Here is a 15,000-nt window from a genome sequence, read left to right on the forward strand (position 1 = left end):
TACAGGAACCATTCACCATTCACACACATTCAGAGACTGAGGCCGAGACTACCCTACAAGGTGTCACCTGCTCATCAGATAAACACTCACACACATTTACATGATCGAGCAGCATCAGGGGAAACTCAGGGTTTAGTGTCTTGCCCAAGGACACTTCAACATGGGACTGCAGGGCCAGGAATCGAACCACCAACCTTCCTATTTGGCAGGCAACCACGCTACCACTGAGCCACAGCTGCCCCCAGAAGTGTTCGATAAAGCCGTGTTTAGGAGTAGTTCTGGGAGATGTTTTTGTGTAACTCTGAGCTGTGTCTCCACAGAGCCGAAGCCGTTCATCGACGTGTCTGTCATCACCCGCTTCAACCGGCACAGCAGCGTCATGCAGTTCAAGTGAGTTCCAAGCAACAAATGAATAAGAGCTGCAGAGGGTCTGGGGTCTCCTCTGTGTGAAATCAGACCCTGTTCTGATCGATCATCAGGAGAACAAGGCCAATCACTGGTCTGAAGACAAAGGTCAGATGCCTTTATTAAATCTGACCAAAGAATCAGATTATCCCCCCTCGTGTTGTCTCCCCGTAGACCGGGGAACTTTCTGTTCTTCTGGCTCCAAATTTAAAAAAAATAAATAAATCAACGTTTTGGTCGTGTTTTTCGACACTTTGTCGCTGTTCCTGATGTTTTTGTCACTTTTTTCAATTTTTTTCACTATTTCCAAAGTTTTTGTCGATCTGTGCTTTTTGACATTTTTGGTGATTTTCTTCTCCCATGCTTTTGAATCTTTTCCTGACATTTTTGTCACTTTTTTCAATGTTCTTTTATCGTTTTTTTCGCCCAAATTCTATGAAATTGAATAAAAAACCCAAATTCATTGAAAGTAGTGAACTGATCATTTATCATTTATTTTTTTGTGACAATTTGGTTGAAGAAACCCAAATGTTCTGATATAGAAACTTTTTGAAAATGGGTCAGATTAGACCCGAGGACACCAGGAGGGTTAAAACCATCTCTTCAACCCCTTTCTGTGTCCAGCCTTCTTCAGGAAGTTCCACGTGAAACAATATAAAGCAGCAGACATTTAGAAATCAGGTCAAGCTATCTAAAACACTTATCTACCCGAAATAATGAGTGCAGTCAGCAGGGGGCCAAGAGACACGTCATAACCCATTCCAAACCTACAGTGAACGTTTGGTATGTTCGTACGTTTTGATATGCACAACAGGAAACCATCTTACAGGAAATGACTCAAATCAAGACAGTCATACTTGATTTTGATTCAATGATCTTGATTTGAGTCATTTCCTGTAATATTTTTTCCTTTTATGCCGCCCTTATATGGTGAAAAGATATTAAGATTTGTTTCTGGATTTAATCTGTTATTGTAACCCCGTTCTAGTTCTATCCTCTCTCGTTGTCATGTAGTCTCACATTGCCAGACCTTCCTCCACAGAGCTGTGGAGGAAGGTCTGGATAGTCCACCCAGCATTCCTGGATGGGAGTAAAACGTGCTCTGGTTTATTGGCATTTCTTTAAACCAATCACAATAATCGTGGGCGGGGCTAAGCTCCGGACGGAGCCACGGTGCCTCTGCTAAATAGTCTCAGGAAGGAAGTTGTTTTGGTGGAACATGTGGACGTTCAAAAGTAGTTTTAGTCAGAGGGACAGATAGTCTAGCTAGCTGTCTGGATTTACCCTGCAGAGATCTGAGGAGCAGTTAACCATAGTCCTCACAAATCCACCAGAGGTTAGAACGCCAGAGGAAGGGGACGGACATCTGGCCTAAAAAAGTGACATCCGGCTGAATTTCTGGCGGCACCGGAGCAATCCAGGAAGTGGAACGTGGTGGATTTAGACTAATTGTCATGTGACTTCATGTTGATGTTGGTGTGTATTTCAGGTACTTCATGGCTCTGGTTCAGGAGATGGCGGTGAAGATCGATCAGGGTTTCCTGGCGGCCATCTTGGCTCTGTTCACCCCGGCTGCTGATCCGCAGACCGACAGACAGAAGGTAGAGACACATGCATGCATGCAGTAGTCGCAGTTACTGGAGATATATATATATATATATATATATATATATATATATATATATATATATATATATATATATATATATATTAGGGCTGTCAAACAATTATTTTTTTAATTGCTGAATTTCTATAGTTAATCGTGATTAATCGCATATTTTATCACATGATTAAAATTCTATTTTACATTTCAGAACAGTTTTTAAGGATGGATTAAAAACTGGGGATGGGGATCTTAACTGGGAATCAAATGAATGCAAAGAAAGTTACTTCATGAACTTGATTTTAAGATTTGTAATTATTTACTGACAACAACAAAAGAAAAATGTGTGAATCTGTCATTATGACACAATTCCTCCAAGTACCTAACTAAAACTAAAGATCCTATCTATCCTGACTAGAGTCCATCTAGTGTTTAGTAACTCCTAAATAATGTAGATTCCTCACTGACGTCCAGTGATCAGCGGTTAATGAGCAGCTCATTTCTGCACCAGTCCGTGTTAACACAGCCCATCTCCACTCTTACCCAGCGTCAGAGAAACAGGCTGGATGGTCTGCTACACTGTTGATTCCACAACAACAAAAACACAGCAGTCTCTGAACTCGCGTTGGGAGTTTCGTTGAAGTTGGATGTAGTCCAGTTGTTGTTTAATGAGCGGACACTTGCAAGCAGGATTGATGGAACAGGTGGCTGGGTAGCGTTAGCTTTCCAGCTAGCTAGGTTATACTCCAGCCCCCGTTCATGTTTCACTGCTGAGGATGTCCCCCCATGATCGCCTACTCCGGCCGCTGCCCGCTCCGGCCGCTGCCCGCTCCGGCCGCTGCATCTGCCTGTAGCTGGTAGCTCAAGCTTGACGTGCTTCAGTGATATTTTAATTCGGCTTTACACAACGTGCATATGGTTTAGACTTGCCTACGAGCCGTCAGGAGTTTTGGAAAATAAAAAGCTCCATTCAAGATTTCATTGCTGCTGTGTTTCTATACTGACAGACAGAAGGTAGGGACACATGCATGCACGCACGCAGTAGTCGCAGCTGCTGGAGATATATATATATATATATATATATACAGTATCTCACAAAAGTGAGTACCCCCCTCACATTTTAGTAAATATTTTATTATATCTTTTAACGGGACAACACTGAAGAAATGAGCCTTTGCTCCAATGTAAAGTATGAAGTGTACAGCTTGTATAACAGAGTAAATGTGCTGTCCCCTCAAAATAACTCAACACACAGCCATTAATGTCTGAACTGCTGGCAACAAAAGTGAGTCCACCCCTATGTTAGATTCCCATAGAGGCAGGCAGACTTTTAATTTTAGTTATTTCAGTTATTTCATGGATCCAGGGTACTATGCATCATGATAAAGTTCCCTTGGTCTTTGGAATTAAAATAGCCCCACATCATCACATACCCTTCACCATACCCCCACATCATCACATACCCTTCACCATACCCCCACATCATCACATACCCTTCACCATACCCCCCCATCATCACATACCCTTCACCATACCCCCCACATCATCACATACCCTTCACCATACCCCCACATCATCACATACCCTTCACCATACCCCCCCATCATCACATACCCTTCACCATACCCCCCATCATCACATACCCTTCACCATCCCCCACATCATCACATACCCTTCACCATACCCCCCCATCATCACATACCCTTCACCATACCTAGAGATTGGCATGGGGTACTTTCCATAAAATCATCTCTCAATGTAAATCAAACAGCTATTAGACTAACTGAAATACAACCATGCGCTCAGATTAATTAATCGAAATTAACGTGTTATTTTGACAGCCCTAATATATATATATATATATATATATATATATATATATATATATATGTATATATATATAGTATATATGTATATATATATATATATATATATATATATATATATATATATATATATATATATATATATGTATTATCTAATAGTGTGTGTTCTATTCCAGTCCCGGCTGCTGGAGAGAGATCTGCAGCTGTGTATATATATATATATATATATATGTATATAATGTGTGTGTGTGTTATATTCCAGTCCCGGCTGCTGGAGAGAGATCTGCAGATATATGTATATGTATATAACGCATGTTTTTGTTGCAGTCTGGGCTGCTGGAGAGAGATCTGCAGCTGCTCCAAACAGAGCTGATGGAGGCGTCTCTCAGCGACTCGTCAGGACTCAGCTTCTTCCAACATTTTCACATCTCTCCCATCAAGGTACAAGCAAACAGTCTGCTTTTTCTCAGAATGTTTTTATCACTTTTATCTAAATTGTAGGATCTGATTCATTACCACAGACTGTAAAATAATGGCTGTAATAATAATAATTTATGGCTTTATATGGCTTCTTCTATTGAACAACAATACTCGTGCTGATCTGTACCACTATGTGGTAAACGGGGTACCCCCATATACTGGTGCTGATCTCAAAGCTTTTAAAGTCTGGATGCTTCCCAGTTCTTTGTAGCTGCCTGGGTTACAGGGACGCGATGCTACGCTAACGGCGGGGGGAGGTACCTCATAATAGCAAAGATAAGACATCAATCTAGGGTTTATTTTGTATTAACATCTATTCTTTACTTAAGTAAAGATTTATATAACACGTAGCCCATGTCTTTAGAGGACTCGGTCGGTCGTGGCCCCCCACATACCGTTGTTCCCTGGGTGTGCCAATGCAACTTCCTAGCTAATGGATGCCTGAACACATACCAGCTCTGGGAAGTGCAGTCATTAATGATCTATCACACGTTAATCAATGCAGTAAATCACGGAGTGTCTATGATCAGTAGTAACCACACATAATTGTAACATCTAGCCATCTTCTTATCTGTGATTATATTCGCTGTAGCCTATGTTTAGATTTGACCGGTGGATATTACGATGCGATGGGCAGCAGCTAGCGAGCAGTCCAAAGCTAGCTGCAGCTAGCTCGTCAGCTAGCCGGGGTAGGAGCTCCGCAGACCCGCATTTTACTCGTTTTTGAAGCTAGTTTTCGTGCCATGTCATCTTTAATTTAACCGATATTTTTTGTATGTGTGTTAAGTTAAATGATCGAGGGAACGGCTTTCTTTTTTGGATATGTAGCTAGGTCAGTGAATAACCGATGTTAGCTAGTTATGTGGGTCATCATCGGGTTGGACCTGTTAGCAGGACAGCTGGTTAGCACGGCAGCTAGCTGGTTGAGGATAATGCTATTTATCACTCATTTAAAACAGGAAGGCAATACATACACATGCTTGTGTTGGTGAGGATTACTCTGCAGATTGTGTTGGTGAGAACACAAACACGAATGAAAACGTATGAGTTTAGCTTGCCATCCATCTACAGCATAGCTCTTCCGCTATGCGGACGGACCAAGTCAAGCTTTGGTCCATATATATATAATTATATTATATATTTAATATCTCAGCTCCACCTGAGTCTGTCTCTGGGCTCTGATGGCGGTGAGGATTCGGCGGCGGAGACGGCAGCGCTGCAGTCTGTCAACCTGCTGCTGAAGAGCATCGGCGCCACGCTGACCGACGTCGATGACCTCATATTCAAGTAAGACACATCCTGCTGCTGCCAGGGCTGGTAGAGAGATGCATTGTGGGCCGTGGGGACGCTGCTGTTAGAGAGATGCATTGTGGGCCGTGGAGAGCCTGCTGATGTAATGTAGAGAGATGGGGTCGACTCAAGATGGCGACATGAGTAGTAGTACTTTGAGAGGTTAGCTAAAAGTGTGGGAATTACTGCACAAACTGTTAACGTAGTTACATTTTGTTGCCAAAAGAAGTTATTACATGTTTTTGGAAAAGCAAATGGACAGTTCCCGTTAATATATACTGTATACTTTTACGCCTGCATCTGAGACTACGAGAGGTGGAGCTATCGGTTTCTAGCTGTAAGCTAAGCTAACGATACCACATGCCAACAATGGACAACTTGGGTGAAGATGAACTCCCGCGACTGGAAGATATGGAGGTTGCCATTATTAAAGAAAAACGGAGCATAAGTGAGATTCACTCTTATGCTTGTCAAGCAGGACATGGTGAAGACTGTAATTCCTCTCCTAACACGTCTGTGAAACATCAACCTAAGAAGCCAAAAGGTAACGCCACTCAAAAAGAGAAAACTCATCCCGGCCAAACCAGCAGTGAACCATCGCTCTCTGAGCTGCAGAACACAATCATCACAGTTTTTGAGACACAGTCATTGAGAAGATAAATGAAAGAGCAAACCAAACCAATAAGGCTGTCCATACAATCATCACAGCTGTCATTGAGAAGATAAATGAAAGAGCAGACCAAACCGATGAGGCTGTCCTCTACAACACAGTTCAAATTGACGGTCTTAAAAAACTCTGGACTTCTGCCTTAAAGAAGTTATTGACTTGAAAAGACAGAACGTGACTCTTAAAGAAACCTGTGAGCAGCTTCAGAAAAAAGTTACCGAAATGGAACTGAAAGTCATTGAGGTCGACCGCTACAGCCGACGCCATAACTTCCGTTTCCACGGCGTTCCTGAAAAAGTGGATGACGTTCAAACACGAGTCCGGGATATCTGTGGAGCAGTGCTACCTGTCAATGAGTCCGAGGCGGTTGTTTCTGCAATAGATGTTGTCCACAAAATCGGCAGACCCAAAGACGGAGGATCCAATCAACCAGTACGACCAATAATTATCAGGTTCATGTCCAGAACAGCCAGGGATATGTTATGGAGAGGATTCAAGAGGAACGACTACCTGAAGAACAACGGGCTCCACTTCAAAGAGGATCTGACCACAGCTGACAGAGACACCCCCAGTCAGCTATGGCCTGACGTGGAGGCGGCGAGGAAGAGAGGAGACAAGGCCTACTTTGTGGTAAATAAGGCGTTTGTTAACGGGAAAGAGATTAAAATAGACTTAGACTAGAATTGAAAATAAGCAAACGGAGGTATGTGATAATAATATACACCTACGTAAACTTGAATATTCTGGGTAAGATTCAGTCATAATGGTGTAGCCTATATTGTTCTGTTAAGGCAACCAATATACAACACTTGTGTAGTGATTCCTGCAATTAACCACAAAAGCTTAAAAGTCCAGAGAGGGTAGTTATTCTTTATCTATTTGTGTTATGAAATGTCTATTTCTGTTTTATCTGTCAATGCCAGGGGTATTAGAAACCAGATGAGGAGAAAATGTTTATTCTTATATTGCCAGAGTAAAGGTGCCGATTTTTATTTTATCCAGAAATTCATGCTTCTGGAACAGATGTGTCATTTTGGAGAAGTCAGTGGGGAAGAGATGTGTGGTTTTCATTTGGTAGTAATAGGTCAGCAGGGGGCGCTGTACTGCAGGGAAAGTTTAAGGGTCATGTCATCAAGCACCTAATAGATAAAGATGGTAGATGAATAATTCTTCTTGTAGACATTGACCAATCTCAGTTTGTTTTGGTTAATATCTATGCATCCAATAATAGACCAAACAATACAGTCATTTTTTCAACAGTAGAATGTAAAATGAATCACCTCTTAATGGTATTTCCTTCAGCTAAAGTTTTATGGGGTGGAGATTTTAATACAGTAATGGATGAAAGTATGGATAGATGGCCTCCCAAAGGCAGAGCAACAAATGAATTAGGAAATATAAGTAGTCGATTGGACCTGATTGACATCTGGAGACATAAACACCCAAACCAAAACAAATATACTTGGAATAATAAGGATAGATCTCAACAATCCCGCATAGATTTCTGGCTGGTCTCATCAGACATAGAGAATAAGGTTGACTCAGTGATGATAGAACCACATTTTTTACAGATCAGAAGGCTGTAACAATTAATGTCAATATTGGGATGGTTAGACACAACCCTAACAAAGATTACTGGAAATGAGATAAATTACTTTTACAAAATAAAGAATTTAAAAAAGAAACCCAAACAATAATTGACAGTCAAGCAAACTTACTCAATCATTTTGGAAACTGTTGGGAATTAATGAAATATGAAATTAGGAATTTGGCCTCATCTTTTGGGAAACGGATTGCTAAAGCAAAGAAAGAAAGAGAGTCCCAAATAATTACAAAAGTGATGACATTATCAGAGAAAATAAGTTTATCCAGAGAAGAAATGATTGAGCTATCATCTCTACAACTTGAATTGGACAAAATATACGAGGAGAAGGCCAGGGGTGCCTTCATCAGATCTAGGAGGAAGTGGCTTGAACAAGGTGAAGAATACACTAAATACTTTATCAATTTGGAAAAGAGAAACTTTGAGTTGTCTTCCCTGTGTAAACTTAAAATTAGGGCTGTCAAACGATTAATTTTTTTTAATCGCGATTAATCGCTGAATGTCTATAGTTAATCGCGATTAATCGCATATTTTATCACATGATTAAAATTCTATTATTTTGCATTTCAGAATAGTTCAATTCCATATTAACAATCGAAAGCAATTTTTACCAGTGTATCTTCATTGGGAATCAAATGAATGCAAAGAAAGTTACTTTATGAACGATTTTAAGATTTGTAATTATTTATTTACTGTAAACAAAAGAAAAATGTGTGAATCTGTCATTATTGCACAATTCCTCCAAGTCCGTAACTAAAAACTAAAGATCCCTATCCTTACTAGAGTCAATCTAGTGTTTAGTAACTCCTAAATATTTTTATTACTCACTGACGTCCAGTGATCACCGGTTAATGAGACAGAGTTTGGACTCTGCAGCTGTTCCAGTGTGGCTGCTTTCTCCGTGTCCTACAGGCTGTGTGTGGGACTGCTGTCCGGGTCAGAACATGTCAACCGTAGTACGTCTTTAAGACCCGAGTCCGCTGACAGGTCTGCAGTTAGTTGCCACCCGTTTCGCAAGAGCTGTAGTAATTCTTTGGGATTTGGTTTCATCAACAGGTCGGCAAGTAGCACTCTCCAAAATACTGCTTTGTCTGAGTGGGTAGCATGCTAGCAGGTAGCATCAACGTTAATAACTGTACTACTATGCTTAGCTCGTAGCTGGTAGCTCCAGCTTGATGTGCTTCGGTGATATTTTAATTCAGCTTTACACAACGTGCATATGGTTTAGACTTGTCTACGAGGCGTCCGGGAGTTTAGGAAAATAAAAAGCTCCATTCAGAGTTATTGCTGCTGTGTTTCTCCATCCTGCTGCAGCCTGCAGCAGCAGGATGTGTTAGGAGGAAGTGGCAGCTTGATGAGAAGTAACGGTGCTGCAAAGGGTCAAAATAGTAGCTGTTAGGCCCCACGCCAAGCCCAGTGAAGTGTAAAATAAATTAATAAATGCCGGCATGCGATTAAAAAAAAATTAATCGCACCCCATCGGCCCTTAATCACATCACGATTAACGCGTTAATGCTGACAGCCCCACTTAAAATTAATAATCTAATATGCAAAGATGTAAAAGGTATTTCACAGTATGTGGCTGATTTCTATCAAACGTTATATGCTGCTGACTGTGAAAATGAAAGAGATATGGATATGTTTCTGGAAGATATGGAAAGGAACATTAAATGCGTTGATGACAGTTTCAAATCAGTTTGCAACCAGAAGATTAGTTTAACAGAAGTACAAAAATGCATTGACTGTCTCAAAGAAAATAAATCTCCTGGGAATGCTGGGTTGATAAGTGAAGTATTTAATGAGTCATTAGTGGCTATGTTTGTAGAAGCCATAGGAAAAGGAGAATTACCTCCAACTCTTCGACAAGGTCTTATTAAATTGATTCCTAAACCAAAAAATGATAAACTGAGTATTGAGAATTGGAGACCAATTAGTCTGTTAAATAATGATGCTAAACTATTCGCATTGGTCTTTGCTAAAAGGTTGAAATCAGGATTGGATGATATTATTGATGAAGAACAATCGGGATTCATGCCAGGGAGAAATATTTGTAATAACATACGATTAGTATTGGATATGATTGACTATTGACTATGATGAATATATATCGGACAATAGCTTTATTTTATTTGTGGATTTTTGCAAGGCATTTGATACCATATGTCACCGATTTATGTTTAAAGTTATTAAGTGTCTTGGATTTGGGAACCAATTTTTGAAAGCTGTCGAAACGCTATGTGTATATATATATATATATATATATATATATATAAGGGTTCAGTTCAACGCTATATATAAGGGCTGCAGCAGTTCAACGAAGTCAGCTGACGGTACGACTCCTAGATTTGATATTGGTCATGGCGTAAGACAAGGGTGTCCACTTAGCCCCGTCTTATTCCTCCTTGTTACACAAATTATGGCTATACATCTTAAAAAAGGTCATTTCCTAGGTATAGTTGCCTTAGGCAGAGAATGTAAATGATCCCAACTAGCAGTTGATGCAAACATTTTTCTAGCCAATAGACATGAAGTGATGAAAGCAATTAGTTGTATTAAGGAATTCTCTGATGTGTCAGGTTTAAGAATGGATTTGAGTAAATCTGTTTTACTACCACTTAAGGAATGTGAACTAACCGAAGTAGAGGGTATCCCTGTGAAGAATAAAATTACATACCTGGGTGTTATCATTGATAAGAACGAAAAATGTCACAGTAACCTAAATTTCAGTCCTAAAATTGAGCAAATTACGAAAGAATTCAATATGTGGTTGATGAAAGATCTTTCATTGAATGGTAGAGTTTTGTTATCTAAAGCTGAAGGAATATCAACGTCTGTCTATGTATCATTATCATTGAACATCCCTTCTGAAATATCAAAAAAAATGGATAAAATCTTATTCAACTTTATTTGGAGGAACAGATGCCATTACTTAAGAAAAGACATCCTGTGCAACATTAGAAGAAATTGTGGTCTAGAAGTATTAAGTTTTGAAACATTAAATATTACTTTAAAAGTAAAATGGTTACCTAATTTGATTGAAGAAAAGGACTGTATTTGGAATACTTTCCCTAAATATGTATTTGGATTAGTTGGTGGACTTAAATTTCTGTTAACATGTGATTACAAAATTGATAGATTACCTGTGAAGTTATAACATTTTTATAAACAAGCTCTGCTGGCCTTGAAATTAATTTACAAGCATAATTTTTACGCCAACCAGTTACTACATTTGGAATAACAAGGATGTTCAATATAATATAATATAATATATCTGTATTATTGAAATTGTGTTGCTAATGGTATTGTATTGGTAAAACAACTCCGTAATGCTGACAGGCAGTTACTGAAGTAGAATGAATTCTTAACCAAAGTCCGGTTTGCAGTCACTCCAAGAGAATATGCAATAGTTGTTGATGCTGTGACGAGGAGTGTGCTGCAACTTCTTAGAGGTTCAGTAATGTCAGAGATCTATCCGTTTAGTAGTGGTATATTCCTTGGGGGGATTAACATTACCAAGAATAAATGTTCAAATAAACACATCAGGAATTGTATAGAAGAGGCCCTCAGGAAGATTCTTTTGGGCTTCAATCTTTGGAGACATGAACTGGCAACAAAGAAACAACAATCTGTCATTTGTTCTTTCACTGTATGTATACTAAAATATTTGGGGTAGATGTTCAACATCTTATAAGACGAACACTGGGCAATCAGTTCAATTTAAAGATAAAGACATTTTTATTTGTTTTGAAGGCAATGAGATGGACAATGATGTTGTTTATTTTGTTCAATTAATCTTGTTATTGGGAAAATGCCACATTCACATAAGAAATGGGCCGACTCCAAACAGAGCTTTGAACCCTTCTTTCAAGAACTGCACCAATACGGCAACACTATAAGAGACATTAAAAATAAGAAGGCAATTAAGACTGGAAGTGTGTTGGAAAAATTTCTCATGTACCGGTGATACATTTGACTTAATATGTAGTACACTTTTCTACTTTTTAATTTATTTTCTACATATATTTTTCTCTGTATATGCACCTCTGGTATTGACTATTTGTATATGTACATACTGGCGATGTACCTATGTTCTTTACTAAATAAAAAAAAATAAAAAATAATGTAGAGATATTGTGGGCCATGGAGAGCTTGCTGTTAGAGAGATGCATTGTGGGCCATGGAGAGCCTGCTCATTTGTCCTTTTAATGAAAGGTCAGATGATCAATGTGATTGTGCAGCAGCAGGAAGAGGAATGGTTTTTCAAAGTAAAAGCTGTAGTTATCTTGTGTCTGCTGGGATGTAAAGCTGAATCTCTCTCTGTTTCCTGTCAGACTGGCTTTCTTTGAGGTCAGGTACCAGTTCTACCGCAGAGACAAGCTGATGTGGGCCGTGGTCCGACACTACTCTGAACAGGTAACCCATCATAACCCCAAAACATCACCCATAACCTCTTCATGGTGGGTTGATGTCTAAGATAGGAAGAAAGGTCCTTTTTGTTTAATATGAGTTCTGGCCCTCTGATGGATATAAAGATTAGATATGTAGTGAGACCAACGGTTGGTGGTGTTTGTGTCTGCAGTTCCTGAAGCAGATGTATGTTCTGGTTCTGGGTCTGGACGTCCTGGGAAACCCTTTTGGACTGATCCGAGGTCTGTCAGAGGGAGTGGAGGCCTTCTTCTACGAACCTTTCCAGGTAACACACACACACACACACACACACACACACTTTTTAAGTATTGAACTGTGAAGACCTGCAGTCTGAGACCTTTGAGTGAGGCTGTGTGTTCCTCAGGGAGCTGTTCAGGGTCCGGAGGAGTTTGCTGAAGGTTTCGTGATCGGAGTCCGCAGCCTGCTGGGTCACACTGTCGGTAAGAGACTGGCTCTCAACCACAATCTCTGGCTTCCTGTTTCCTCCCCTGGGTTAGGGTCAGATTTGGGTTAAAACGTTGGGGTTATTGCTCGCTGTTTCCTCCCATGGCTTCCTGTTCCCGTGGCATCCTGCAGGATCTTGGGTTAGGGTTCAAATGTTTCGATTTTAAATCCCAACAAAACCGCACGGTTGAATTTCAGCCTACATGGACGTTTTGTATCCTAAACAGAGCAGCTTATATTGGTTATATTATAGCGAGCAACACGTTAGCGGACTGCCGAGTCGCCCTCTCTGCTCTCTGTCTGCTCAGCTGCTGTGCTGGCTCCATGTTGTTTTAAGCCCCCAACTAAGCCTTCAAGGCAGCACAGCGACCGTCGTCTTCCACCATAACCATTGCCTAATCCTAGTGCCTTCCAGGCAGCGCTGCCTGGAAGACAACGTTGGGGGCTTTAACACCAAACTCTGTGTGCTGAGCGTCTGCCCTCAGGATTGTCGGTAAACTTTTTTTTTTCTTTTTACTTTATTGACAAATTGTCAAGTTTCCAATTGACTGAAGACATGTTATTGTTACATTATGTTGTTAATACATGTTAAATTTGACAATGTAATGTGGTAGATTGCGAACAAATGTCAGATATTATTTTACATAAAAGTCTAGTCTATAAATGGTATAGCAACCTGTACTTTAAAAAATGAAGTAAAAATCGAGAATCGAATTGAACCGTGACCTTAGAATCAAAAATGTCATCGGATCGAGGATTTGGAGAATCGTGACACCCCTAGTTACTAGATTAGGTTAGAGTCAACTTTATTGTCATTTAGCAGAGTCCAGGTACAGAGCCAATGAAATGCAGTTGACATCCAACCAGAAGTGCAAAAGAAGCATTAAATACCAAAGTGCAGGTTGAGAACAGTATTCTGTGCAGTTATGTAGACGATTAAGTTATGTAGAGATTAATTATGTACAACAGTGTATAGTTAGAGATGTGTATGTGTGTGTATATATAGATATATATATATATATATATATAGATATATATATCTATATATATATATATAGATATTTACATACATGTGATATACATAAGTATATTGCACAGGTTTATGGGCAGGTTATGGAGGTATATTGCTTGCTGTTCTCATGGTCCCCCCCCCTGACCTACTGCAGGCGGCGCTGCCGGCATGGTGTCCCGGATCACGGGCTCGGTGGGGAAGGGTCTGGCAGCCATCACCATGGACAAAGACTTCCAGCAGAAACGGCGAGAGGAGATGAACCGGCCGCCCAGAGACTTCGGAGAGAGTCTGGCTAAAGGAGGAAAAGGACTGCTGAAGGTCTCGAGCACTCCCTCACGTCCTCTGAACACTGTCTGTGTTTCAGGCTGATGTTAGTCAGTAACAGTTTGTTTCTCTGCAGGGAGTCATGGGCGGAGTCACCGGCATCGTCACCAAACCGGTGGAGGGTGAGTGGACCACTGGTCTTCCATCCTTTTCAGGGGTTCTCAAACTTTTTTCAGTAATGTACCCCCTTTGAATTGTGTTTTTAAGCCAAGTACCCCCTGACCAGTGCAAAACATTTTTACATCTATATAAAGAGGAACAATACAGTGTCGGCAGTGATAGATTCACTAAACAACAACCTTGTAACTGAAAAACATTTAAATGCTACATTTCAAATGTTCAGAATCCATCACTTAACTCATTCATTATTATAGTATAATTATTTTAGGAATTATGCATGACATATTTTTAAATGAGCATTTTTCAAAAAGGTCACATACCCCCTGCAGTACTCCAAAGTACCCCCAGGGGTATGCGTTCCCCCATTTGAGAAACAGTACTTTAACTCATTATATGCTTCAGCTGCTAAACTTCTTTAGCAAGTCTTTTTGATTTATTATCTGCTCCAGCTTTTCCAACATTGTTGTTAAAATATTCCATTTTTTTCTAAGTTTCTGATTCTGATTTCATCAGATTTGGCACAAATGTCCACTCTGACTCAGAGTCAAGTCAAGTTTATTTATATAGCACATTCCATACCCGTGGCAATACACTGTGCTTCACACAAAACTAAATGAACAGAGATGAACTGATCGCATTTAGGAGGTGAAAGGTCAAAGTCACTGAACCCCACAAACCTGTTTTTGGCCATAACTCAAGATTTCCTACGCTAATACAGGCGTAGTGTGCTCTCTTTGGGGGGTTTGGGGGTATTGTGGCTGCTGTGATTCATTGCTGGGTGTTTGTGTGTTTAGGAGC

General features: G+C 40.1%; 1 protein-coding gene across 3 annotated transcripts in view; it reads left to right on the top strand.

Annotated features, from left to right (window-relative positions):
* Positions 1-15,000, top strand: part of vps13c (vacuolar protein sorting 13 homolog C) — a 103,933-nt gene that overhangs the window by 76,547 nt on the left and 12,386 nt on the right. For all 3 annotated transcript variants that reach the window (XM_078244399.1, XM_078244397.1, XM_078244398.1), the window contains exons 70-79: positions 321-390; positions 1,895-2,006; positions 4,162-4,275; positions 5,468-5,601; positions 12,206-12,287; positions 12,454-12,567; positions 12,667-12,742; positions 13,913-14,076; positions 14,159-14,204; positions 14,997-15,000. The exon at positions 14,997-15,000 is cut by the window's right edge and continues 120 nt beyond it. In XM_078244399.1, coding sequence (XP_078100525.1) covers positions 321-390; positions 1,895-2,006; positions 4,162-4,275; positions 5,468-5,601; positions 12,206-12,287; positions 12,454-12,567; positions 12,667-12,742; positions 13,913-14,076; positions 14,159-14,204; positions 14,997-15,000 — 916 coding nt within the window. The remainder of the gene's footprint in view (positions 1-320; positions 391-1,894; positions 2,007-4,161; positions 4,276-5,467; positions 5,602-12,205; positions 12,288-12,453; positions 12,568-12,666; positions 12,743-13,912; positions 14,077-14,158; positions 14,205-14,996) is intronic.

This window comes from Sander vitreus, unplaced genomic scaffold (assembly GCF_031162955.1).
Source record: "Sander vitreus isolate 19-12246 unplaced genomic scaffold, sanVit1 ctg232_1, whole genome shotgun sequence".
In the NCBI taxonomy this organism is placed as follows: Eukaryota; Metazoa; Chordata; class Actinopteri; order Perciformes; family Percidae; genus Sander; species Sander vitreus.